This window comes from Mastacembelus armatus, chromosome 7, assembly GCF_900324485.2.
Source record: "Mastacembelus armatus chromosome 7, fMasArm1.2, whole genome shotgun sequence".
NCBI classification, from domain to species: Eukaryota; Metazoa; Chordata; class Actinopteri; order Synbranchiformes; family Mastacembelidae; genus Mastacembelus; species Mastacembelus armatus.
The window spans coordinates 4,965,606-4,992,495 of NC_046639.1; the positions used below are offsets into that span (position 1 = coordinate 4,965,606).

Below are 26,890 nucleotides of genomic sequence, written 5' to 3' on the forward strand. Positions count from 1 at the left end.
ACTGATGACTGTGTATTAGCACTGTCTCTATCCCTATGTATTCCTAAGTCAGCACATTCACTGCACCCTTGTGCTTTGCACACAAACATGGGGGGTTAGGGCTGTTGTCTATCTCTGGCTCCCTGAGGATATGTAAAGGTCTGTGATCACTGATCTTCCATCTGTCTGTGGAGCTGCTGCTGACTGCTGTGGTGGGTCCCAGTCACTTAGCTCGTTTGTCTCAGCAGCTATGCTGTGTCAAGAAAGTGAGTAGACAATGCTGTGTGTGTGAAAAACACCCATTGTAGCACCCTTCAGATCTACAGCCATTTAAATGGTGGGTACATTTGTACTGAGTGTTTAAATGTTTAACATTCAGTGTTATTTTAGTAAATCTAAGATCTGTCTTATCTAGAACAACAACCGGAAATTATTTTCATCATTGATTAACTGTTACAATGCAAATTCTGGAAAACAGAATTTCTCAGTTTCTCAGGGGGAGGTGTTCATAATGCTTGTTTAGCCTGACCAAAAGTCAAAATCCTTATAAAGATCTGTTGGAAGTCTGCACAAAATCCTTACATTTATGAAGTCAAGACACAAAATCCCCAAAAATACACACTGCTGAAAAGTAATCCTTAGTGGGACACATACAAAACCAGCTACAATCTTTGCATGATTTCCTTCATGCTCCTTATTTCACAGAGGGCGTGTCAGGCAGACAGAGCAGCTAGTCCTGCCTGAGAGGTGTTTATGAGGAAGCTTAGGAAGAGCAGCTGTGTGGATCTGGCTATGGCCACAACAGGGGCTCGTGGGTATTCTTAAGATGTTAACTGGCCTAGGAAAAGAAAACACTTTAAGTGATGTGTTGTGTTGAGTAAGGAAGCACAGCAACTGAAATGGCTATCTGCTGCTTTTAGGAGACAGCAGTAGCACACCAGATCAGATTTACTGTCTACTTCAGTTAAAATGGGCCGAAACTCAAAAGTGGAAATGACTTTTTCTAAATTACTCCCATCAAATGATAGTGGCATGTGGGTTTTAAATGTGACCATACACTATATCTATAGCTCATTAAGGCAGTCATCCATGTTAAGCTAAAATGACACTCAATTTATTCTCTCCATTAAGGTGCACAAGTTGCACAAACTCCACCTGTCAGCCTGTCAAGCTGAGTGCCATCGCATTGCATCCCGGGTGAAGGGAAACCGCCACTGTTCCAGATGGCTTGCTGTGCTGTCAGTGGAGGGGATCAGTGAGGGGGGCATTGAAGGAAACCTGACAAGAATGGTAAGGATGCACCCACAGGCCCTTCAGGGCGGTGTGAGAAGGTCTGCCTGGAAGCAGTGTCTTTGCGAGGGCAGTCAGAGGTTGCTGTTTTGAGCCAGATGAAAGCTTTCAGTAATTCATGAGTTTTGTACATTTATATCACAGACCAATGGATTCAAACAGAGCAGATTCTGAGGGGTTCCCCCTGGTTATGGAAGGTTAAGTGTTTCCTCATTAAAGAAAAATGTACGTATGTGTATGTTGCCATATTGATATAAAAAAGCTAATCAAGCTCCCTCTATATTCTTGCAGTTTTCATTAGCTGCAGGGGCACCACTGAGGAAATTCCTGACTCTATTTGGTTGCGGTATTTATGACTTTAATTATGTATTATATGAATACCAGAAAATGGAGTAAATTACTTTATGGCCTCCAGTGTTCCCTCTTGTGTTTCAGTACAGATCCATCAAACAAATGCACATCTATATGAGGTGGTTGTTGGGCTCAGCAGAGGCAAAATAAAAATAAAAAAAAAAGTTTTCCGCTCTGCTGGCTAAATGATTGGGGCCCTTCTTCCATCACAGCTGGCAAATGTTTTATAAGGCTGAACTAAGAGTGCTTCCGAGTGGGTTTGCCTCAGTGCAAATATATGAGTGATTTCACAAAATAAATCTCTCTGGCATCGACACATGACTGGACAGCCAAAGGAAGGAAAAAGAAAGCCCAAGAGCGTAATAACAACTGGCTGTATGTTTTGAAGTGGTTAATCTCCTGTGATTGCTGGCATTCCTCATCCGCCAGTCATGAGCTCCAGTACTTCAAAAACTCTCAAGAGCTACTGTGAGTCCAAGGCATGTACGACTGATGGAGGTGCACGGTTCGATAGTGTAATTGTGGACTAGAAAATATCAAATTCAGATTTTGAGGGATATCATTTTCTGATGCTATTATTTTTTTTGCTTTTCATTCAAAAACAGGGTCAGTTGAGGAACAGTACAAGGACTGAAAGGAACTGCATAGGCTCACTGAAGGTCACTCTGTGCTGTGACACATGGATGTGAATGTGGCCCTTCTAGCTGAAAGGATGGCCTCCTCTCCCACTGCTGCAGACCATAGCAGTTTTGCTGTGTGGGCCGGGGACCAGACACTTCCTCACTCAGACACTTACTTACATCCGTTTCTGTGGGGGAGGAGACGTATATACCTCTGGAAAAGAAATGCATCAGAACTGCTGCATTAAATATGACATTTGGCACTGTTGACATGCACCGCCGTGTGACTATTGGCTGCAAATGGCTGTACATCCTTCTGGGTGGCATGCCGAGACTCTTCCAGCCCTCCTTGGCCTCCTGCCATGTGGATTAGGAAGCCACAGAGAAAAGCCTAATGTACCAACCTGTGCTCCTTGCTCTTAAACCGCCCCCCCACTGTCTCTGCTTTGCTTCATCTGTCCCTCCACAATAAAGCAAGATATCCTTGATCATCTGAGTTCAGCCTTTGGGTGGTGGGGACAAACCATAATGGACGAAGTGATCAAAAAGGAGTTTTATGAGGGAGGTTGACATGAAAATGGTTGAGCAGCTGCAGCATTTTGGTGACTGATATGCAAATATCTGGAATTCAGCATCCTGAATGGGGTTGGCATTCATCAGTTGCACCTTTAAAACTTTCCATTTATCAAACTGATCCACTGTTAAGACCACATTTTAAAGCCTTATTCTCATGGCAGGGAAGACGGGAATGAGACGGTCATCCGTGAAAGTTAAGCACCAGCCTTTTTTATATATGACAGAGCAGCACTGCAGTTTGCTCTCTTACCCCCACGGGAAACAGCCTGTGCAAATCTGCTGCCTCCTGCCTCACATACAGATGTGCCGAACAGCCCTCTCTGATTCAGACACGCTGCTTCTATCTATCATGATCATTTCACTAGAGGATACAGGCCGCTGGTGAAATACACAAACAGCATAGTAAACAACTCTGCACCACTGTGTCTAACCAGGCTGCGCTGCTGCAGGAAACACAATGCAACAAAGTTGGGACGTAAACGCGTATTTGCAGTGAGTGAGTGTGTGTGTGTGTGTGTGTGTGTGTGTGTGTGTGTGTGTGTGAGACAGAGAGGAAGGTGCATGTTTGTGTGCGCACCCGCAGAACACATGAAATGGATGAAAATATTGCGTGAGAAGACGAGGAAAGAGCCTAAGTGAAAATGAATCTCCCCCCTCACAGCTGCTGCAAAGCTATTACTGCTGAACGCGACCTGCAGGTCCATAAAACTTGAAAACCCCGCCCACCTGACAGCCAGCGTCTGTTTACGAAAAGTCACGGGAGCAGCGTGGAGCGAAAGGCACCCGAGAGAAAATGTCATACCGCGCTGCCAACAGGGGGAACAAGCAGACTTCGCAGAGAGCCAACTACCACCCTCACGGTGCAGCCTGCCACGGTTTGCTTGATTGATGTTTTCATGGCAGCTGACGTTTGCGGCTTAGGACGTGGTTAGGAGCTTCTTGTTTTGTGCACCGGGACTTGTCGACGCGCGTACCGGGAATATTTCTCATTCTGAATTATCGCACACCGACTTAAAACAATGGCGAAGCGCAAAAGGCGCAACCCGTTGAATTGTTGCGCTTGAACTGGACTAACAAAACACATCCCTCCGGCTTCTGCGATACAACAGGGAACAACCGCGCAAAACAAACACACAAACAAACAAACAAACAAACAAAAACGGCACTCGGAGCGACATGGAAAGCCCGACGGAGAACCCTACCAGGGCTGCGGAGTATCTGAAGGAGCTTAACAAGATCATCGAGACCCAGCAGGAGTTGCTAGAGAGGCAGAGGGGAAGGATAGAGGAGCTGGAGCAGCAAGTGTCCGACTTGTGCACGGAGAACGTCTGTCTAAAGGAGCAGTACCAGCGGCACCTGGCAACCTGCAGGCTGCTGCAGGGCAGCAACAGCTTGGCCACACTGGGAGCCATAAAGGAACATATCACCCAAGAAAAGTAAGACACGACATCTGATATCGTTTCATCAGAGTCACGTAATATTTGTTTAACAGCAGCTTCTCCACAAGTGTCTGGCAAAGTTGAAAATGGACTTGATTAAAGTAATTACTGCTAATTCAGTCCAAGCCATAGAGTGACTGGCATCTGCTTTGCCTTTACTGGTGTTTGCTGGTGGAAAATGGGGCGGTGAACTAACGCACGTCACAGTCAGAGAAAATGGGGCTTGTTGGGCAGCACGGAGCTTTTCTGATCAGCTCTACAAACATGCAGATGGGATTTTGACCACAGCGCCCTGCGTCAGTGCGCCTGTCGGGTGGCACAGCAGCAGGTTTCCCAAGAGAGTCCGTTTGCTTTTCACTTGATGGCGTGAAACTGTCAGTGTGTAATTTCAGGTAGACATATGTTGCAGTTGGCTCCATACAACTGTCCAGGACTTTTTAATTTTACCCTTCATGATTTCTTCTGTATAGCATTAGTTTTATATTTGGGACTTCACTGAAACGACACCTGCCCTTTTTTATCCTTTAATAGAATCCATGATATATGGAATGCAATAACTGCAGCCTCTGGGAAAAAGGAGCATACTTAGGATAGACCCATTATGCAGTTATGTCTCAGGGCTGGCTCTGTCTGCAGGCAGTGGGGTAATGCTGCTGCAGAGCAAACCTGAGCTGGAAGGCCAAAAACAGTAGACCAGAGCTGTGTATGAGTGCTGGACCTTGATTCGTCACACGGTGTAAGAATTTCCCCCCTAGCAGCAGCTCTGAGTTGAAGTTCATATTGTACTGAAACACCACAGCATGTGGACATTTAACACAGCTTAGGATCATGGGATTGTGCTTGACCTTTTGTCTCCAGGGCTGTTTTAGTGTCATGAAGATCAGTAGCAGAAAATCAATACTGATGACTCATGGGCCGGATGCGTTTGCTGGTTGACAGAAACCAGCTTCATGAGACCAGGACATACTGTAACACTGACCTTTATCACGCTCTCTCTGTGACTTTAACCTGGGCACTATGAAGCATTCAGTGTGATTTCCCTTGAAAATCAGTCTGTCACCATCTCTCATTTGAAGCGGTCACAGTGTCTGAACACCATTTCATCAGAGCTCTGGCAGACTGGGACAGAGGTTACTGTGTGGAGCCTGTGACTACCCCAGTGAACCTGATGAAATATGACAGCTGTTCATAATGTAAAGTGTGGTTTATGGAGGATACAGAATTTCAAATGTCAATTAAGGCCTGTGAGCTGCTTCAAGAATGCAGGTCTTAAACAAGAATGATTGTACGATCTGAAAGGTATTTTAACAAAGACAAGATTAGAGTGAAATAGTCTGTACATGACAATTAAAGCATCTAACCATCCATTTCTTTAAATTACTTATCAAGGTCAGGGACGAAGTGGTATCTGACAGTCAGAGCAAGCCTGAGGTCTTAGTGGCTTTAATCCTGGTTTTCCTGAGGGATTTCCAGGAATTCCCAGGTTGGGAGTGTTTCCCTCATCTGCCTCTCTCTGCGTTCTTACACAGGGACGTCTGAACAGCTGCCAGGACGTTCAAATCATTTGTAGAGCTGATTACAGTATGTTGGCTATTTTATTTCCAGCCTTGCTAGTGGCATTGCTTTAGGAATGAAGAGGTCTGCTAGTTTTCTGGTTGTTTAGTTCATTCACCACACTGATCCACAAATATTTTGATTTGTCCACTTCTTTATTTAGAGCCAATGACATTTTTTTTTTTTATATCAGTGTCAACATTTCTTTGTGTTTGTTGCTAGTTAGCAAACTAGCACGGTCACATATCTCTCAACATAGCACCCCAGTTTCCAAATCAAACCAGCAGCTTCCTTCCTGGGTGCAAAACAGCCAAAACATGACCACTAGCTTAAAAAACTCATTGTTAATGTACAGTGAACAAAATATTGATTCCTTTGGGACAGCTCTTTCAAAACCCCCTTTATCTAAATGTCTGATACCAGTCCCCTAAATGTCCACTGACAGTCCTAAACCTTACCTGTGTATGCAATTTTTCCTGTTGAGAGACCAAGGCCTCAGATGTGTAGTCTAAATGTTAATGCTTACTCTAATACCAAAATGCAAAGTCCAGTGCAAATCAGAAATCATGTGGCTGACTATCAACATTATCTGTAAACAGGAGATGCTAATGTTGTTTTAACAAACACACTGCCTGTAGTTCTTGCCATATGATTTTCATGCATAATAGTGGAGCCAAGGCACATTTGGCTTCCAGCAACATAACAATCTTGAGTTTTTCGACAGTATGTCAAGAAAGTAGGCCTGCTTACATTCCCCTATGCCAAGCGCAGGGATGCTTTCACTTTATTGATCCTTGTGGGGAAATTCAACAATACATGACCGACCGAAGCTGAAAGGAGCTGGTCACGTTTGTTCCCTGTGTTGCCTTGAGAGGAGAAGTAGAACTGCTGAGCTTGTGCTGAATGTTCACCTTTATATTAAGAGGAAAATAAACATGTTGGGGTGATGTTGGAAGAGAAAGAAGTTGCATTGGCTTTTTTATTTTTCTTGGCACATTTATTGTCAGCCGCCAGTGAGCTCTCTAATGCTTTACAGTATATAGAGCTTCTTTGGCTGCTCCTGCTTTTGCCTGTCTGCTTTTGCTAGTTTAAGTCCATTAATTGTACTCTATTGCATGGAGGTTCTTGTGCAGTAAAGTTTGAATTTATAGTCATATTGCATATTACTGTCAAAAGGGATTTTAATACAGTTCAAGTCAAATACTTGTCTGAAGCTTTAATGCTGCTTCCCTTTTCCTTTCAGTTCCTGTTTGTCAGCTGGTAGCAAGTGCATGTAAGCAGGAACAGCATGAGTTATTTGTATTAGAGAGTCATCATTTTGAATGCGGTGCATGTTGTTGCATATGGAGAGATGTGAGCTGCGCTGTCAGTTCTGGGATGGCAGGGCTTAATATGTCATCATTAAGTGACTTCCTAATGGAAAGCAAAGAGGAAGGCAGGCGGGAAGGACAGAAGAAAGAAAAGAAAACCCCCCACACAGTGTAAAACAAGCAAAGTCTGTTCCAAAACAAGTGAGCACATAAAGATTTTCTTTAGTGAATGAAGCATTAGATTGTTTGCTGCTCTCTTGGCTTGGCTGCAAATGGAAGGCTTTACCTTGTATGTTGATTGTACATTTTCCCCTCTACCCTGTTTCAGAAATAATGTGGACAGAGCAGGAAATGGGATGCACCACTAATAGTGTAACCTGTGTGCTAATCCAACAGATACTCTTTTTGATTTCTGCGAAACAGGTTCATGGGTAACATTGCCAGCCAGGTCCTCAGGATGTGTGTCTGCTGTACAGTTATTAGAAGTCATCTGGATGTGCACTGACCCTAATGTGGCTCCATAAACTCATCCATCTAGGTGGTTGTAAGCCCAGCAGCTCACTGAGTGGATTGACTCCAGTGAATCTAAAGCTTGCCCATTAACTACGTGTTTTAAGTTAAGGTCAGTAAACAGATGATTCATGTAGCACTGAGGCAGGAATTAACATTCACACATGTATCAGGTTTCTTCTGTTCATGGCTCTGTGCTCATGTCTGCCTTGTCAGCCCTTTAGTCCAGCAGTATTTATGCTGACCATATGCACTTTTCTCTCCTAATGGTGTTTGTTTTTAACAGCACTATACAGTTACTTGTATCCCTTGTGCTCACTTTGAAATTAAATAACAAGTAACACAAGATAGAGTTGGCCATTTTTGCAGTACACAATAAATGGATTTTCATCAGCAGTTAAGTTGAGACAGACATACTGTATGTTTTAACAGACTTTCTGGACAAATGTCAGATCTGCCTGGTCAGTGAATCCATTGTACAGTGGAACAAGAAGTCACAAGTGAATCTTATTTTGAATCTTAATTGAACTAGAATGTGGAGTTGTGACAGGTGTTTGTTCTCGCATGATACAGTAGAGATTGGTGGTTTAATCAGAGTGGGTCCACTGTGATCTGAACCTGTCCTCTGGGCTATGGAGTCAACTGGTGTCTGCAAGTGCTTTCATTCCTTATCTCAGTACTAGTGGATGCATCTGCCATCCCATATTTAGCCTTCAAACATTATCCCAGGCCCGGATAGCCAACTGACTGTAAACAATATTTGGGATGCTGACACAATCACTGGAGAGAAAACTTCTTCAACTGCAGATCAGCTGCAAAGATCTGATCTACCATGTTTTGTTTTCAGAAATGTACTGAAGTTGTATTTAAATGTAGCACTTCAAACTAAAGAGGAGTGTTATGTCTAGTGTTTGGCGGCTGTGGTGGCAGTGTTTTTAGAGGTTCAGTTTTTTTTGTTTTTGTTTTTTTTTTATTTTTAATTTGCTCAGGCAGTCATTTAAATTTAAAACGAGGCCTGTTCAGTAAAAAGCATATGCAATCTTGAGTGATAATATATTGATGATGAATGTGACAAATCATTGCTACAGTAACTCAAATTCTCCCCGTTAATGCTAATGGGGCGAATATAAATGTTTCACTGTTGATGAATGAGTAGCAACAACTTTTGAGTTGTTTGATTCTCAAGGCCTGGTTGTCACTTTTACAACACATACAGAATATCCATATTTTTTAGAGTAGTTTACTTTCATTGCACATATCCAGGTGCTACTAAACTATAATTGCTTTGATGATGAACATTTTGAATATGTCATAGGTTTATGTAAATAAGTATTTTTGATGGAAGACAAAAGTTAGAAAACTGTGTTTTTGGCTGTATTCTAAACACAGCTCTGATAATGATATTTATGGCTCTTCAGCTGCTTCTTTAACACAGTGTTTTCATTTTCATCTTGACAAAAATTTGAATAAATTGTGCTGGAGGCATGCAGATTTTATTAAGAAGTTTCTTAACAAAGTCTAGATGGATTTCACTGTTGAAGCTCGGCTTTACAATTTAGAAATCCTGCTGGAGTTTAATGTAATCACATGAAGAAAGTTGGACAACAGACAAATAAGGGTAACCAACCCATTTGGTTTTTTAAAATTTTCTTTAAGTTGTTGCATCAACTTCGTAGCTTTTTACCTCTTAATTTTTTTCCCCGACTGCACATCTTTGGTGTGTCTTGAACCAAGGAGGAGTTAATGGTCGGAGGAGTAAATCAACAAATATTGAAGTATTTGATGAGAGTTCTTTTAAATTGTTGATTTTGGCCCATAGTGAGTAAATTCACTAAAGCCACTGGTGGTTTTATATTGCCTTCTGTATTATTTCTTGTGATCGTGTCTTTGCTTCTACACTGCATTTTGCTGAAAAACCCTAGTTGCCCTAACTAAGTCCCCTGGCTAGAGCCAGTAGGCTGGAGATTGGCATAAATAAATAGTGCACTTCAAGCGAGCGTAACAGCTTTAGCATGTGTTTTGGGACCCCTCAGCAGGAAATAATAGCATGATGGAGAAAGCTGTTTCTTGTGCCTGGTGATGTACGCTCTTTTCCCAGTGATCTGCTGAACAATCAGTGTGCCAACTCAAATTTATGAGCATGTGGACTCCTCTTCAGCAAAGCCCTGCTAATGAAATACCTCTGCTAGATTAATGCCTATGTAGGGATGATTTGCATTCAGACCCACCTATAAATCTCAAGCAATGGCCAAAGACAATTTGCAACTTGTGCTCAAAATCAACTGTAATGGTTTGGCTCTCCTTGCATCTATGGCTACATTCCTTTTGGAAAGAAGCCCAACACTGCTAACCTCTGGGTCACCCAGTCAGGCCTATTAAGACAGATAAGGTTGGTTTGTGTTCTTTTGATGTAGCTGGTTGTCCCATGAGAGAGATAATGATGGCTTTAATGAGCACTGTTACCTCTGTCTGTTGGTGTTCCAAGTAAAGGCCTAGCTGAGGGGGGTCGGATGTTTCAGCTTAGAATGAGTCAGACAACCATATTTTATTTAAATCACCAACCTCAACTCTGCATCTAGCCTCAGCTCACTTTTAACGAGCAAAAGAACAAGAAAACGTCCTGCTAGTAATTCCTGTGAAATTTGATAATACAGTTTCAGATTAGGCAACATTTTCTGTATAGGTTAGATTCATTTCACCCGTCACTTTAAGAAAAAATAAATAAATAAATAAAGTTTCTCAGCCAGAAATCAATGAAGATAGTGTGAAAGCAGAGTCCACTGAATATTTCGCAATAGAGTAGATTGAGTCTAATTTCATTGAGATGAAACTTAAAGATGTTAAAAGTGAAAGATTTTGTGACATATAGTGGTGAGTTTGCAGAATGCAACCTTCTGAGCACCCCTCCTTCTCACAGTTTCCAGGTGTGAGGCAGGGTACAATGGATGTCGCTCTCAAAACAAAATGTGATTCCCTGTCTAGAGCCAGTATTAGGTTTGTCCATTCTGGACTACTGTAGAAACATGGCAGCACAACATGGCTGCCTCTGTGAAAGGAGAGCCTCCCTATGTTGATTTAAAAGGCTCATTCTAAGATTAAGAAAATGCAACAGTTGGTATTTTCTGGTGATTAGACACTAAATGCAACATATTTATTAAGACTATATTCCAGTTCTGCTAATAGAGCACTCTAAACATTACACATTGAACCTTTAAAGGATCCCTGTTGAGTTTTTAAAGACCTCTTGTGCTGCTGAGTCATGTTTTGTGAGTAAATGCTCAGTGTTTTGTTTTTTTGGTTTTTATGAGGATTCTGAAACATTTGCACACTTCAAGAATGATGTTTTTGGTGACATTTTGATGCAGCACGTTTTTGATGAAAACCTCACAGTGCACCTGCAATGGTGTAAGTTGGCCTCAAGGTGCAGGTCCAGAGATATCATACCCTGGTAGTAGATCAGGGTTTCTTTAAGTCCGTAACAACACAAATGTTAAAGGAACAGTATGACATTTTGGGCTGTCTTCCTTAGCTCAGCATAAACAAAAATGCAGGATGTAATATTTTTGTGAACCAAATGAACAAGATATAACACATTATATGATGAGCTGATGTTGTTACCTTTGTATCTGTTAAACTGGCTGGCTGCTGGGTCCAGATTCATATTTATCATACCGATATGGATTATCAATCTCCTCATCTGCCTCTTGGGAAGAACACATTTCCCAAAATGCTAAACTAATGTGTTCATTATCAGAAAACAGACTGTAATGGAAAGCAGAGTTCTTGCTTATTGGTAATATGCCATAATTTCTGCAAACAGAAAAACATCATGCATTATGATGAAACGTTTGCCTAAGTTGTTTATGTAGTTGGGTTATTTCTGAAAAAGAACAACTAAGCCATAAATGGGACAAAGACAAAAATGCAACTTTCTGTGATAGACAAATATAAAACTGCCTGAAACATTTTAAACTTTTTATGAGTGTAAAGTCCTGTGGAAAACAACTCTTACATGTATTCTATGATGATGATGCGGCTGTGTTAGTTTGCTCTGGTCATGTCATCGAATTTCTTTCCACCTTCTTTTACCATTACAAGCTGTGATCAGCACTAAAGCGGCTACCATTTGGTGGGTCCATGAGGCCAAAGTATGGTCGTCTATTCATTCTTTATTTCTTCACAGCTGAACCAATTATCCGCCTCGCAGCTGTCAAAACCAGCTGATGCAGCAGCTGAATCGAAGGCAATTTGTAGCGTGGTACCTGTGGAGAGCCGTTTCAAAGGCTGCTGCTAGTTTTCTGCCAAGTGGGAGAGTGAATACTGTGTGTGTGTGTGTGTGTGTGTGTGTGTGTGTGTGTGTGTGTGTGTGTGTGTGTGTGTGTGTGTGTGTGTGTGTGTGTGTGTGTGTGTGTGTGTGTGTGTGTGTGTGTGAAGCTACTGCTCACACTTCTTAGTCATTGAAAAAGGAGATCTCAAACACTGACTTCCTCACAGCTGACTGGGCCTTTGATAACAAATATTTGTGCTGAAATGCCCGTGGGAAGTAGTTTGGAGTCATGGTGTATAAACAATAAGTGGCTCGTATCATCTCTGCAGCTCTTGTGCTGATTGTTGTGTGCCATTTTTTTAATGTTTTACTATATTTGGCAGTGGGCATGTATATTTTTCATCGGCTGACAATGATTTGCTGATTCAGCAGTTTGCATTGCTTCCATTCATACGTACTGGGCTGTAATCTGTTTCACCCTGGCTGCCTGTGTGCACCGCTGTTCGTGTTCTGTGTAACCTTGGACTTTATAAAAGGTTCTGAGAGCTGATCTAAATCCAAGCAATATGTTCAGGAATGCAGCCAGTGTGAAAGTGGGATTTCCTCGTGTCCATCTCGCTGTGTTAGATCAGCTGTTTTGCTGCAGTCAGGGCTGGAGAATAGGGCACAGCCTTTTCCGCATGAGCCAAGTGCTTTAAGGATCTGAGATAAAAGGACAAAGTTTTTATGGTCAGACTTTTAAATTTCAGAGTGTCTTTTGAAACCCTGAGACAGAGTAGTAGCCATTTTGGTAAGATGTAACAGAATAATGTTTGCAGATTTCGAACTGCAGCTTTAGATGTCAGGCGTTACATTGCCATGGGTAACCTCAATGCACTCGAGACAGATGAAACATCTTCCTGATGCTCATCATTAAAGCCCATGTTCCCAGCCTGACAACAATACTGATGAGTGACAGAGTCGGTATATCTTGAAGGTCCAGTTTCTCTGCTGGCTCATTTCTGGGTCCTGGGGATTTGTCTAAGTAATATATGTCAGATGAGTAGATGATGAAAATTAAAAATCAATGAAGGAAGCAAGTGGGCTGTTTTGTGCAGTTTTAAGCACTGTGCACAATTGTGTAAGCTTGTTTGTGGAAAAAGTGGGGGTCACACACCAGAAACTCTTTAGAAATAGATTATATGACAGCACCATGAGAAGCAAACAGCTACAGAGGACTGGACCAGCTCATTAGATCTCCTTATCCACAGACATTTCTGCCTGCACCTATTTGCTAATTTAAACAGATCATTTTGGTCTCAGTAATATGACCATAGTAGTATGTGGTGTGCTGAGGAAACTAAAACATGATAAATGCCTTTCATTTATGTACTGGATTGAAAAAAAGTCTCATACAGAGGGAGGGAGACATAAAAGCACACGTGCATGAATGTCATCAGGAAGGAAGAACAAAATCAACATCAGACATTGAAATGTCACTTTGAGCTTAAACGTGTCTGCAGTGTTATTTCTGAGAAAAGCAGACCTTACAAAAAAACTGACAATTACATAAAATACTGTACAAAAATTTTGAGCTTCCTTTGTTGAACTTGTCAGTGTGAGTGAGCTGTTGTAGTCGACCGCAGGTTCAAGTCATTGATCATTTGGTGACACTGAGCCACAAATTTGCAAAAAGTGCTGTGCTTTTTTTTTTTTAATAGAAAGTTTTGCAAATTCAGTATTACTTTGGTTGTGATTTATTCATTTTCATCACAGCTTGAAGGTGTTTGTTCTCTTAAGCTTGAAGTATTTCATGAATGTTTCAGTTGCTGCTGAATGATAGTATGTTCAGTAAACCCTAGGATTGTTTGGGTATCTTTGGAAATAGTTCTGGACTAAGCAGTTCAGTTAAGGACTTGGTAAAGTTTGTAATAGATTTCCTGCTGTTAGCTTCTAGAGGTGTAGTCAAACACGACGTCAGGACTGTACCTCCGAATATTAAATTTGGGAAAAATACATTAGGAAAATGGAGGGTAAAATAATGAGACCATTGCATCTCCAAAACACGCATACATACTTGGAAAACCCTTCCTACTTAGAAAACATGTAGTCAATGACTCACCTTAAACTGTAATGGCCTCAGATGTTCTTCTGGATTCAGGAACATGTATTTCCTTTATTGCCTTAGCGCTCTTCCTTTTTCTTATTGCCATAATAAGGGTGGTAATGTGATGAAGTGCTAGAAACCATTTCTTCCAAGGCTTAACCCTAGTCATTATTTTACAGTGAAAAACAAATAATGGGTTTATAATTACATTGGAACATTTCTGAAAGAGGTAAGGAAAGCAAAACAGCTTTTAGTGGAAGGTGGCCAATCCTTTATGATATGTAGTGCTGTATTTGAAATTATAACAATGATCCTTCTCATGATTATACTGAAATAGACTACACACACATTCACAAGTAGGGATACATGGGCAGCAGTGTATTGTGTGAATCATTTCTTCTCCATGGTGTACCATATACGACATTTCAGTTCATTTGAAGCAAGGCACAGGGCTATGGTTAATGAGCAGTAGTAGAGCACTATGCAGCCACGTCCACTTGCATTTACTATGGTAGAAAGGCTGTTTGATAAATTCTGTGTCAGCACTTTTTGTGCTGGGTGTGCCTTCTGTCTGTTTCCTTCCTCACAACAGGAAACAGGCTGTCCCTGATAGATGCAAGAGACTCTGTATCTGAGCTACAGCAAAAAAAAAAAAGAAAAAAGCACATCCACACGCACATGCATTAAGGTGAATAGAGGTTGAAGACACTGACTTGATAGTAAAAAAAATCAAAACAAACTAATCAAAGGTGGTGTAGGGTATGGTTTAAGGAAGCAGCTGGTTTGAAGTCTTAATTCTGCCACATGAGGTTTGGCTTTTCCATTGGCCACTGTGGGAGAAGGCAATCTGGCAGCTTGTGGAGGCCAGAATGATACCTCCAATGGGATTTGGCATCTAATGCATTATTTAAAAGGCTTTGGGAATGCACCTGGATTAAGCTTAGTAGCCAGTGTTTCTGTGCAGTGCAGAAAAAAAAGCAGTTTAATTTGCTTTCCAGCTTGCTAGCATATGTCCATCAACATAAGGATGATAGATCTTTCTTAGATAACGCTATAAAACGTGGAATTCATTTATGTCACGACTAGACAAATTAGCAGGGTATAGGCTGCAAGTGGGATTAAATATTACTTCATCAGTGTGCCTGTCTCATGATCATACATTCTGAAAGGGCTGCTTCATCTTTCTCTTAATCTTTTATGTTTGAATCCTATATAAAAATATGTAACTCAAAATGTGAACAGCTCTGGTTTAGACTGAGCTCTGTTTATTCTGTTTGACCCAAATAGGGAACTCAAACTGCAGAACAGCAGGTGAGAATTTAAGGAAAGTTCATAAATTAAAAAAAAATGCATACCTCTGTTGTCACTTGTAATTTTACCAAAACAGTGTCTTAGAAATGAAGGACATAAAGTTTCAACCAATGACTGATGACACCTCAAGCTGTAATGTATGTACTAGCAGTAGTGATTGTTTGTAGTTGCCTTTTTGCATGACACTAGAGCTGTCCAGGGTTCTGACCACTTGGGAAATAGCACTAGATAGCACTAGATCTGTGTGATTTTTTTTTTTTTTTTTTTTTTTTTTTTTTTTCAGCGATGCATTGTATACACAGCAATCGATAGCTTCAGTAATTGCCATTGGATCTGGACTGCAGAATGTGTGTCAATGAATCTCATCCTACCACTGCATTATATTGACCCGGCTCCAGTTTTCACCTCAGCCTAATTTCACAGTCATAATGGAGTTTGCTGTGCTGACATCCCCAGCAGTATCAAGTTTATGTGCTTTATGAAATAATTAAAGAATGCTCGGACATGTTACTGATGTATCAGACAGTCTGAGGCAGATGGTTAAGTGATACTAGATATTCTGCACAGCTAACAGAAACAAAAACAAGTAAAGTAACTAAGAGTGATGAGAGAGAAGAAAAACAAAATCATTCATTCAGAAGAGAACTGGCTAAAGCATTTAGAAATACAGAGGATCATTGTTTTCCCCAAGCCACCTCAACAAAAAGCTGAACTGAACATCCACTGCACCTACCGTTGTACTCACTGTAGGGTATTTTCTTTGCAAATAACTCATTGTTTTTTCACTGTGAAAAGTGAAAAAGAGGTATCAAGATGGCTCATAAATTTGCCCCGGTGTAGCCATGTAGTCGTTTTACTCTCTCTTAGTGTTTTGGTTCACGGAGCAAGTGACATTTTATTTCTGTGGCGTAGAGTGCTTTCTTGCTATTGGAGCACCATTTACTGCAGAGTGTTTCTAAAACTGCCCATGAAATTTCCTGACTGAGAGAGAGCGCATATAACAGCAAATTGGTGAATACATACACAGAGCCAATGATGCATCATCCTGAATACCTAGTTGTCTTTTGGTGGAAAGAACTATATGTTCCTAATATATCTGTTTACTGTGTATCCGGAAGAGTCTGCCATTAAAACACTATTAAATCAATACTTCACATAATAGGCCTGTTTGACTGCAGACATTTTCACAGTATTTAAAACACAGGTGTACTAATAACAGATGCTCAGAGTCAGAGTGGTCAAATTCAAAATGCTTCTCCCCTGCAGTCAGAAAGAAAACATGGTGCCATAGTTACTGAATTAGCCCCAAATACTAAATTTGTTTCTACGCTTTAGATTGTGAAATTTGTGTAATCTTTTACTTCTACCTGCTTTTAGTTGCAAACAGGACAGAATTTTAAGCTTGATGATTGGATGCTTCCTATCACAGGTAAATAACATCACACACCAGCTAAGGTCAACCTAAGAAAAACCAGGCATGTATCTGGCTGTTCCCTGGATGTTTCCTGTCAAAATTCACTGCTTATGTTTTTAAGACATGTACCCTAAGCTTTTTAATTAAAAACTGCTTTTTTCTAGCACATATGGGCATCTTTTTTACCTCATGCCTCTCTAAGCCATGGAAGTGCTCCAGCTCTGCCTTATCTAAAATAACCTAAATTTTACTTTCAGAACCTTGCAGTCCTATACCAAGACCCTGACAGGTAGCTACACTGAATTTAGCCATCATTCATTTGGTGTTGTTCATTTTAGTTTCCTCCTGCTAGTCTGACATGTCAAAACGTCCTTCTGGAGGACTATTTTGAGACTTGCTGTTAGTGGTGGTGTATTAGAATGCATTATGCTAAGAAGTGTTTTCAATGTTTTTTCTTTGCAAATTGGTCACAGCCATTCCTCAAATGATGATGATGATGATTATTGAATTCAATCAACATCAAACCAAATGAAGAAAGGTTTTTGTGTTTGTAAGGGCAAGAAAGTGTTTAAAATAATACCTGCATCGACAGAGGAGACATTTTGATACATTCAGTGGAATACCAATGTTGTAACTTTGTGAATGTCACAACTACGTTGTTGCAGGAATTTAAAGTGTAGCCCTTTCTTAGGAGGCAGGATTGATTTGCTTCATAGCGTAGCATCCCTCAGTGCCAAACAGCTATACCTGGCTGTCGTATGTAGTTGCTGAATCAAGTCACGGTCAGTGAGGTGTTTTATTTTGCTGTGAATGTCTTCAGCTGTAATACTGACAAACTGCAGGATCCTTCATTTTACCTGCTTAACAAAATCAATGAACCAGAGTTTTTCTGTCTTCCAGGTATAAATGTGACTCCTCCAGAATGGTCAGGTATGTCCAGCTGCTCTAATGATGTACTCTCTCTTCATCTGCTTAGCACTATATATCTCCCTGTGAATATTCTTTCTCAATCCTGGAAAGGTTCGGGGGGTGGTGGCTTAGAAAACATATGGCTTAGAAAATTACTTTGGTGAAGACATGACCTTATGTAAGTGTTTTGATTTGAGCGTGAAACACTGAGTAAAGATTGTGATGTTGGTGCGAGTGTGTGGTTTTCCCTCTGTCTGAAGGACTGAGGCAGGTCTGATGTGGTGCCTGTTATTGGTGTTTGTGGATATTACAGAGTGGAGGAAATGATGAGGTTTTATGTCAAGTGGAGACCAAGGTCACATTCCACTATTGTGAGCTCATGGGCTCTGTGAACGTTAGTGGCAGGAGATTTGCAGGGATGTCTCTGCTGACAGAGTTAAAATGTGGGTTGATTTAAAACTGTAATGTGAATACATCCTGTGAAGAAATACAGCTTTGCATGTAGGGAGGAGATTGGCTTTGCTCACTGATAAACACACTTCTTATCTGTAGCTTCTCTCCTTAGAGATGCCTCTGTGTGGGATCCAACCAGCCTCTTCCTCTGCCTCTGTAGCACTGTGCATTATGGACCTGGCAGTGTCTAGTAGACACACTGTGTGTAGTGCAGCCTGTGCTGTGTTTTAGTGAAAATTTTCCAGGCCATGGCTGTTCTTTCTTAAGGTGCTCTAATGACTGTGTTCCCTAGTCTACAGTTTTTCTTCTGCTCTAAAAGTCCCATTACAAATCTGAAGCAAATCCAGAGGGCTAGTCTTTGTACCATGCTTATAAACGGGTATGTGTGTTTGCATGTTTGCATGTTTGCATGTTTGCATGTTTGCATGTTTGCATGTTTGCATGCTTGCATGCTTGCATGCTTGCATGCAAGAGGGTCATATGGGAAGTTTGTCTGCCACTCAGAAGCATCTGCATCAACCGTAGTGTGCCAAGAAATAGTCCTTGCGGAAAATAGGTTATATTCAAATTTTAAATCAAAATTTACTGTACAGAAATCAGTTGAATTAAAAAGATGCTGGCAGTGCTTTAGGTGTGCTCTTGCTCAGAATGTTTAATGCTTTAATGAGAGAAATGTTATTTGTAGATTTAGAGAGTGCTTTTAGTTACAAAACCTGGTCTTGGATGAAATTGCTTCTGGACAAAAGAGGCTTTTTCTGAAATAGTTTATTTAGTGTTCAATAATTAATGTTGTGAGGTGTTAGTTCACACTGGAGAATTTTAAGCATACATACACCTCTGTAAACATTAAGCATGCACAATCAGTTTCACGGCAATCACTGGCATTCAGACTTCCTGTGTAGCTCCTATTACTGAAAATTGAAAGTGTCCGATTTCTAAATTAGTTTCGCATGCCAGCAGAAAAACAAATATCTATGCAAAGAACATTATCTGTGTTATTTTCCTTTTCCTGCCTCAACAAATGTGATATAGATTTTATTGAAAAGGCTGTTTTTATGCATAGGCGAGCAGCACCTAGGGCACCATTTGGTGGAGAGCTGCCAAAGAGGATGACGAAAATATTTTGTATATTGTTCAAACCTGATAGGCATCACAGCCTGTAAGTAACCAGATTTCTTATGTTCCATGCAAATGTCATATAATGAACACTAGAACAGCTTATATTTGGTTATGGATAATATTATCAGTTGTCTCAGCGACACAAATGGAACATCTTCCCTAGGGCACCAAAAACGTCTAGAATCGACCGTGTCTATTAACATCATCAGAAAATCTTCTGATTATCATGATATATATATATTTTACATATCTCTCTGACCGAGCTAGTGCTGCTGCCAATAGCAGAATTTAACAGCATAGCATTTGAAATGGAAAACAAGGCTTCAGAGGGAAACAGTCATATCTCACTTAACTAATTCTCTGATGTGGTTGAACAACAGCATCTTTGTGTGTGCCGTCTTTGGTTGAGAATTTGGCCATCGCTGCTAGAACCTTCCTGTCATTAACATGATGCTGGTGTGCCAAGACTGTTACTGTGTTCCTCTGTAACTGGAGGTCCAATCTCTATATGCATATTTCTAGCAGCACATTTTGGATTACGTGACTTGTTGACAGCTTACTTCTCAAAAGCTGTGACATTTATAAATTACGTTTATTGCTCAGTTCTGCTCAGCTTGGAGCTATAGTCATAATGGCACTGCTCCTGAATAAAATCAGTTAGATCTCTGTCCTTTCCAGTTCTGTCAGTCATATGACTGAAGAAAGAGAAGTCTAAAATAAATGACTGGAAATACTTGACAATCCTTATTTTTAAAATACCACATTTTGGCATCTAACTGAAAAATCAGGAAAATCAAACCTCATAAATTCAGATAAAATTTATTTCAAAATAAAATATTTTAATACTAAAATTTAATTTTTTTTTTTAACATTTTATCTTCAGTAGTGGTATTCCATTAATATGGCTTTTGTTTGCTTCCTGTGAAATATGTATGTATTTCTGTATAAACTTTGAGTAGCATCTCTTTAAATGAAGCTACAGCCAGTTTCAAATCACAATTACTGTGATTACTGTCATCAATCACATGATTTATCTTGGCTCTCAGTTTCCCTTTTTTATCAGAGCAAAGCTGTTTAAAATCACTACAACTGTCAGTACAGCACTCTGCTGACTACACACAGCAGACTTCCAGTCGCTTACATCTTTCACCGTGTTAATATGCCATGCCAAGACATGAGTGAGCATGGCTGTTTAAAATTTTGTGTGTTACATGGCTTGGTAGGTTTCATTATCATTAATAATGGATATACCACTGAACTTAGCACAGACACTGTAAATGAATAAGCCCTGCTCCCAATGGATTGCTTTGCACTGGTTTGTGTGTGTGTACTTGTATTTCTGTCTTTGTGAGAACCATTTAAAGCATATATCTATCAAAGTGAGGACATTTTGATTGTAAGGGTTGAGATTAGACATTTTGTCACTTTGGTTAATTTTAGGGTAAGTGTCTAGGGAATGCCTTATGTCTATGAGTATTCTCACAAAGATAGAAATGCAACTGTGTGTGTCTGTGTCTGTGTGTGTTGGGAGATTGGCTCTGTCTGTTTTGGGGGGCATGTTCACATACACACTTCGTGGCTAATGAGAGAGGAGTAACAACATGGCGGTGTTTAACTGCAGTGCTGTTCTGTAATCAGAATGGATGGCTTCATTCAGATGTGATTAGAACCTGGTTGAGAAAGGCAGGGAGGTGCTCAGCTGCCTCTGTGACACGCTTTTATCGGATTGTTCTTCAGTGAATGTGTAATGATAAGATGTTCTCCCACTCCCTGATGCACTTTTGTACAGCACTCATTCATATACCCAGACTAGACTACAGCTGAGAAGCAGTCCGACACTTTATCACACCAATTGCCCGGCGGGTCGAGGATGAACGTGCTGTTGTCTGCCATTGAACAGCTTTTTGAAAGTCCATTTGTACACTTGTTATTTATACCTGTTTACTTGTACCCAATGAGCTTGTGTATTGTGATGTATGGCAGTTGTTTTATTTAGAGTGTCTGAGAGCTGAGAGGCTAATTGAAATTTCATACAGGTTGTGATGGTGTAGCCATGACTGCAAGCCTTCTGAGTGGTGCACACTGTCTTCTTTTATTGAACATATTTTGTCCGACACATAGGAAGGCCAGACTAGTATGTCCAAAAAAACAAAACAAAACAAAACCAAAAAAAAACAGTACATTGACTGACTGGAGGTTTTCTGGAGAGTCTTGGCGAGGTTTTGCAGCTTTTATTTTTCTGTAAGTCTCCACAGAGAGTTGGGGAAACAGAGAAGCAGGATTATAACCCCCTGCCCACACCCCAATTATTGTAGAGATGACAATGAAGAGAATAAAGCTTTGCTGGGCTGTTGTTGTAGAGGTCAAAACCTCTAACAGTTTGTCTCTAAAGAATACTAGTAAGCAAAGTGTTTCCAATCAATTCAAAAATCCATTCAGGCCACCTTGTTGAATTTACTGCAAAAGGATTGTGGGATCCTTTAAGCACAGCAAAATGCTACAGGAGTTGGGTAACTGATGAAGTGTTTGCTGAAATAGCTATGGAGCTGCTGCTTTCAGTATGCAGGCAGGATATTTCACTGAAACAATGTGTATATGGAACTGTCCTTAATTCACACACAAATCTATCCCAAAAATGGCTGACCCATCCACTGGTGCAGTGACGGTACGTGTCAGGGCGGTTGAACTGATATTTGTCTGCAGAGACGCAGGTGACAGTGCTGTGTTTTCAGGACTGGTCTAGTGCTGTCTCTCACCCTCAGCCTTCGCTCTCCTCAGGGATCACACAAACCTATCCCTTCACTCGTCTCCTTTTTCCATCTCTCGTTGCTATGGAGAGAGATGCTCATCTTCAATGGGGAAGGACACCGAGCGTGCCGTCTTTGTCCTTGTGTGAGTAAAGTGGATTTCAGGTCTTAATCAGGCATTGTTCAGAAAACACCTCCCCTCCACAGGAATGAAGGCAAACACAGCATGTTAATGACATGTTTTAAGCTGCAGAACATCTCTCCCTGATGAAAAAATATCTACAGTGTTTTATTTTTTCATAAACTGTGGGTGTTTGTGCATCAGTCATTGCCCTGACAGGTCTGAAACAAAGTCGGAGTGTTGGACTGTACAGAAACTGAATTCTGAATTCAGAAACAAAATTCAGACTAATTCAAGGTTCATGGCTGCCAACTCAGCTACAGCGAAAACATTAACATTTTTAAAATTAATAATTTATTATGCTGAAACAGCAGCCAATGGCAGCAGTCATGACATGATTAGACACTGATATTACTCAGAGACTCAGTGTAGGCTTTTTTCTATGGATGCTGAGTAAAAAAAATGAGGGTTAACTATGTATTTTTACATAAATGCTTTTATATTGTATGTAATTGCAGAGTTTGACAAAATCAGACTGGCAGCTTCTGCAGAACTATCTTTATAGACTTTGTGCTTCTCTGTATAAATCTGAATGTGACTTAATGTTTTTGTTGAAGACCTTAGCCCCTCAGAGAGATGAGCAGACTGTTTGGTGTTAGACTGCAAGTTGACAGCCTGAGAAATATGCTTGGCCTGTCTGAGACAACCAGCCCAAATATGGGACAGCTCAGTGAAAACAATAGATATGAAAAGAGAGAAATGTCTCTGTGGAAATAGCATCCAGAGGAAGGAGATGAGAAATCTTTGGACAGCGATCAGTAGAGGACAAAACTGCTTTAAGTGCACCACATCGAGCACAAACTATACAAAGAAACATACCCCATTTATATCTTTGTCTTTTCAGGTTGTGTTATTTTTGTCCAGTGTTATTTATAACACTAACATATTCACATTTATGAACTATTGTCAAAAGTGGTGCCTTTCTGTTTTTTTTTTTTTTTTCTTTGTCCTTCAGTCAAAAAAATAAAAGAAAATGATATTTAGAGACAAATCTCTATCAGTATCGTTCTGTGGTTTCATCTCCAGGCCATACAACAAACAAAAATGGAACAAACTGAACATGATTTTTACTGTAATAATTTACTGGTGTTGTAGGCTTCAAGTGGCTGTACTGAAATATATGGAAATCAACAGGAAGCATATGTTAAGAGATGTAAAAAAAAACATGTACTGGTGCATACATTGCATTTACACTAATCTTTTTTTTAAATGGTATATTTAAAACTTCACAAGCCCAAGTCAACTTTTTTTTTTTTTTAAATGTGTGTTTTAGTGTGTATTTTGGTAATACAATATGGTTAGTGGCTTATTATTTTCCCTGTAAAAACTGCACTTAGTTACTAAGAGGAAGTTACAATGTAGAAAAATGTTAAGGTGTGACATGACAGAAATATGAGCAGTACTCTTAAGATAACACAGGTGTAAACGTCCAAGTCTGAGGGAAGATAAGTGATTTTAATGCAGTGTAATGTTGTTTGTCCTTTCATAGGAGACATGCATCGCTACCTGTAGAAGTCAACGAAAACCCAGGAAGGTTAGTGTCAGCGGGCTGCAGAAGAGTCGTCCCCTGCCGCAAGTGGAAGTCAGCTTCCTTTGGGTACAGTAAGATGTTTTTTTTGTTTTTTTTGTGATCATGTGCTTGTTCAGTTCGGCTCACCACGGCACTTCCAGCACTACGGCAGATGATGTTGTTCTTGTCTTGTTAATGTCTAGAAGTGGTCGCAGCTCATGTGGATGCTCTGCTAATAAGCCTTTCTGTGGCAACTGTATCAGTTGTGACATCTTGACAGTTGCAGCCTTTACTGTGTCCTAATGTTTTGAGTCTTTGCAGCTGCTCTCCAGTCATTAGCTTTTTATGACACAGCAGTTTCAGCACCGTGCTGATGTTTTCCTGACTCTGGTGGGCAAATAACCTGCAAGAGGAGATAGTTAGGCTTAACCTTAATGAAGTAACATCCCTGTGAATGTGAGGCTTCATGGCTGCTGTGCTGAGCTTGAGAGATTCTCTGCACAAACAAGGAGAGATGAGCGCACAGTCGCATCGGTGGGACAGACTTAGGGGGCTTCAAAAGGCTCGGGAGAGTTTCAAAGATGCCTCCTAGCGCTGTGTGCGTCATCATCAAAAAGCTATGTGCGCACCTAATCCATAGCCCACTTTTGGCTGATGTGCAGCCCAAAATAAATCTCAGTGCATAGTGGGAGCATGTTCTATTTTTAAAGAGCCAAATACAGAAGTTTCTGATGAGTAGGAGCAACTGTGGGTCGTTTTTAGACGCTTGTAAAATTGCAGAAATTAGCAATTAGTTATTTCTTGCTGATTAAGACCTCACTCATTTATGCTCTCTCTTTGTGTGGTTGCTGCTCAGTAAGTAATTTTCAAGCACAGCTGAAAGCTAATAGGTTAAATGGATCATGACTGTAAACAAGAAGATAGCTGTGATCGGAGCTTGATTGTTTATCTCTCCAGCTCAGCAGTAATGTTTGTGTCTGTTTAGGCTCACCCGTCGCACACAGACACACTGCTACAATCAGCTAATTACATTAGGTTCATGGTGAAAGGAGAACATGCCTTGTCAAACACCTGATCATTGTGATTTCAGATGGTTGTGTTTTCGTTGGGTCCCAGAGTCAATCATCAAACTGGAAGCTGATTTCTGTTGATCTTTGACTTTTTTGGAGAAAATTCTCTGGCAAAGATTAGTGATAATTTGCTGTAGTCTTTGTCTTCGTCTTGCTTATTTTACATTTAAGGCCAGTTTGTCTGGCATCACTGAAATTTTACTAACTGTAAGCAAATGACCACTCAGCTCACAATAAAAGCAAACCCTTACCACAGAGGCCTTAGTCACAGCTACTTTTGTTGCCATGTTGTTGTTCATTTTTAGTCATTATTTCCTTTAGCAAGAAAAGAAACTCACTTGACATGACATGACAGAGGTCCTGAGCCACATTTGAGCACTGGATGTTGTAGTTATATGCTATGCACTGTGGACTGCCCTCTGACCACTGAGTCGCTAGGAAACAGAGTTTAAAACAATGCCAAAAACCATAAAAAACTGCAGTAATTCCCTTTAAGGCAGTGGGGCTGTGTGGCGTTCTCAGTGAGCAATTGATCTTGGTGGCTATATTTCAGGTTGTGTGGCACTAAAAGGAAAGAAGGTAGTGCAAAATTAACTATTATGCCATTTGTGAGGTGCAGTATGCTGAATCACTCCTCCTGATGTTATAGATGTTTTGAGCGAGCATATTCTAAAATTTAAAATAAAACTTGTAGTATTTTCTTGGATATAGAAACCTCTATCACTTATTTTAAACCTGTGTTATGTTATTATCAGCAGTGTGTTAGATGACTAGATGCTGTCATAGTCTAAAAGTTTCAGTAATCCGTGCAGACTTTGGAAGCTGAGTTAAAGAAGGCAGGAGGAATTAATGGGGCAGTTTTGGTGTTGAAGAGTGCTGTTCACAGAGAACAGCTCACAACAACATGCTCAATACCGGAGTGGAAGTGATCTCAGGGGACAACCAATCACATTCAGAGCAAGCAGAGCCACGCTAGACTATAATAGCAGAAACACACTCCAGGGACTGACTTGAATCGTTGCTTCTGCTGCATGTTTTTTTTTTTTAACCTCTCTTTCCTTGTTTGCACTTCTCTTGCTTTACCCTGCACCGGCTCTTTATTATTGTCTGTCTTTTTTCTGTCTCCTACCCCAGAAACAAAATACGTGTCATCAGCCATAGTCCTGTGAGGACTGTAATAGCTTGGATCTTATACAGTAGCTTGTTTCTTATGCCTGAATGTGCATGTTTGAGTCAGTGTAATTAACTGATGTTATAGTTGTCAAACTGCTAGGTGTGATTCTGCACTAAGCCTGCTAAGATGATTAGCAGAAGGAGCTGAGCTCAGAAGTAAAATGATAAACCCAGAAACCACCCACTTTGGTATGACCACCAACGAACAGCCAGCTCGTCCAAGTTTGGAGCACATGGAGAAACTTTTCCCACCAAGATTTTGTCATTGAATTCAAATTCTTTAAAATCAAAATTTATTGCTGATTCTTCTTATTGACTAATTGATCCGCAGATAAATTGTTAGCTTTATTTAAGTGACCAAACTGTATGTGTTTAACCTTTGATTTTTATCCCTCTTCCAGCTGATGCTGGAACAGACATTGATAGAAATTCCAGTGGCTTTGGAATTCAGCACCTTGGACAGCGAAATCTTAATGTGACTTCAAGGTTTCATGTGTTCAGTTAAAAACACCCCGCTAAGTTAATCACATGTGATAGGTGCAGTGATGCCTTCGGCACAATAGAATATCTGAACCAGAACAGAGGTGGCCAATTACTTTCCCTCTATCAAGTCACAATCATGTTCCTCAGTGTGTTTAATGTTTTCCATTCTTCACTTGTCTTTAGTGCTTTTTAGAGAAAAGTCTTCCAGGATGTGAAACTGTGTATTTACACAAAACAAGAAGTGTCCACACCATGTGAGTGTGGTCTGTGGGGTTGTATGGATGATGGCTGATGCACAGCTTGCTTTTTTTAAATTCATGTCCTTGCATGTTTTTTGCATTATTGATTGGTCTGCAAACTGTCTTATCCTACAAACAAAGGCCAAATTGACCTTTACCTGATGATTACAATTACTGTTGATTTACCTGATTAGCATATTGATCAATTCCTCTTTTGCAAATGCAGTTGTAGCTACTGTAGATTCATCAGCCAGGCCAATGTATTGACCAACATCAGGCTGTTGCAGATATGTTGGTGT

The 26,890-nt window shown here is 40.5% G+C and overlaps 1 protein-coding gene across 3 annotated transcripts in view; it reads left to right on the forward strand.

The window, feature by feature from the left end:
• The first annotated feature begins 3,613 nt into the window (after positions 1 to 3,613).
• Positions 3,614 to 26,890, forward strand: part of LOC113145229 (IQ motif and SEC7 domain-containing protein 1-like) — an 80,239-nt gene continuing 56,962 nt past the window's right edge. For 2 of the 3 annotated variants that reach the window (XM_026331678.2, XM_026331685.2), the window contains exons 1-3: positions 3,614 to 4,252; positions 17,608 to 17,637; positions 23,606 to 23,713. In XM_026331678.2, coding sequence (XP_026187463.1) covers positions 3,993 to 4,252; positions 17,608 to 17,637; positions 23,606 to 23,713 — 398 coding nt within the window. In that variant the 5' untranslated portion in view covers positions 3,614 to 3,992. The remainder of the gene's footprint in view (positions 4,253 to 17,607; positions 17,638 to 23,605; positions 23,714 to 26,890) is intronic. The other variant, XM_026331679.2, reaches the window with a different exon arrangement.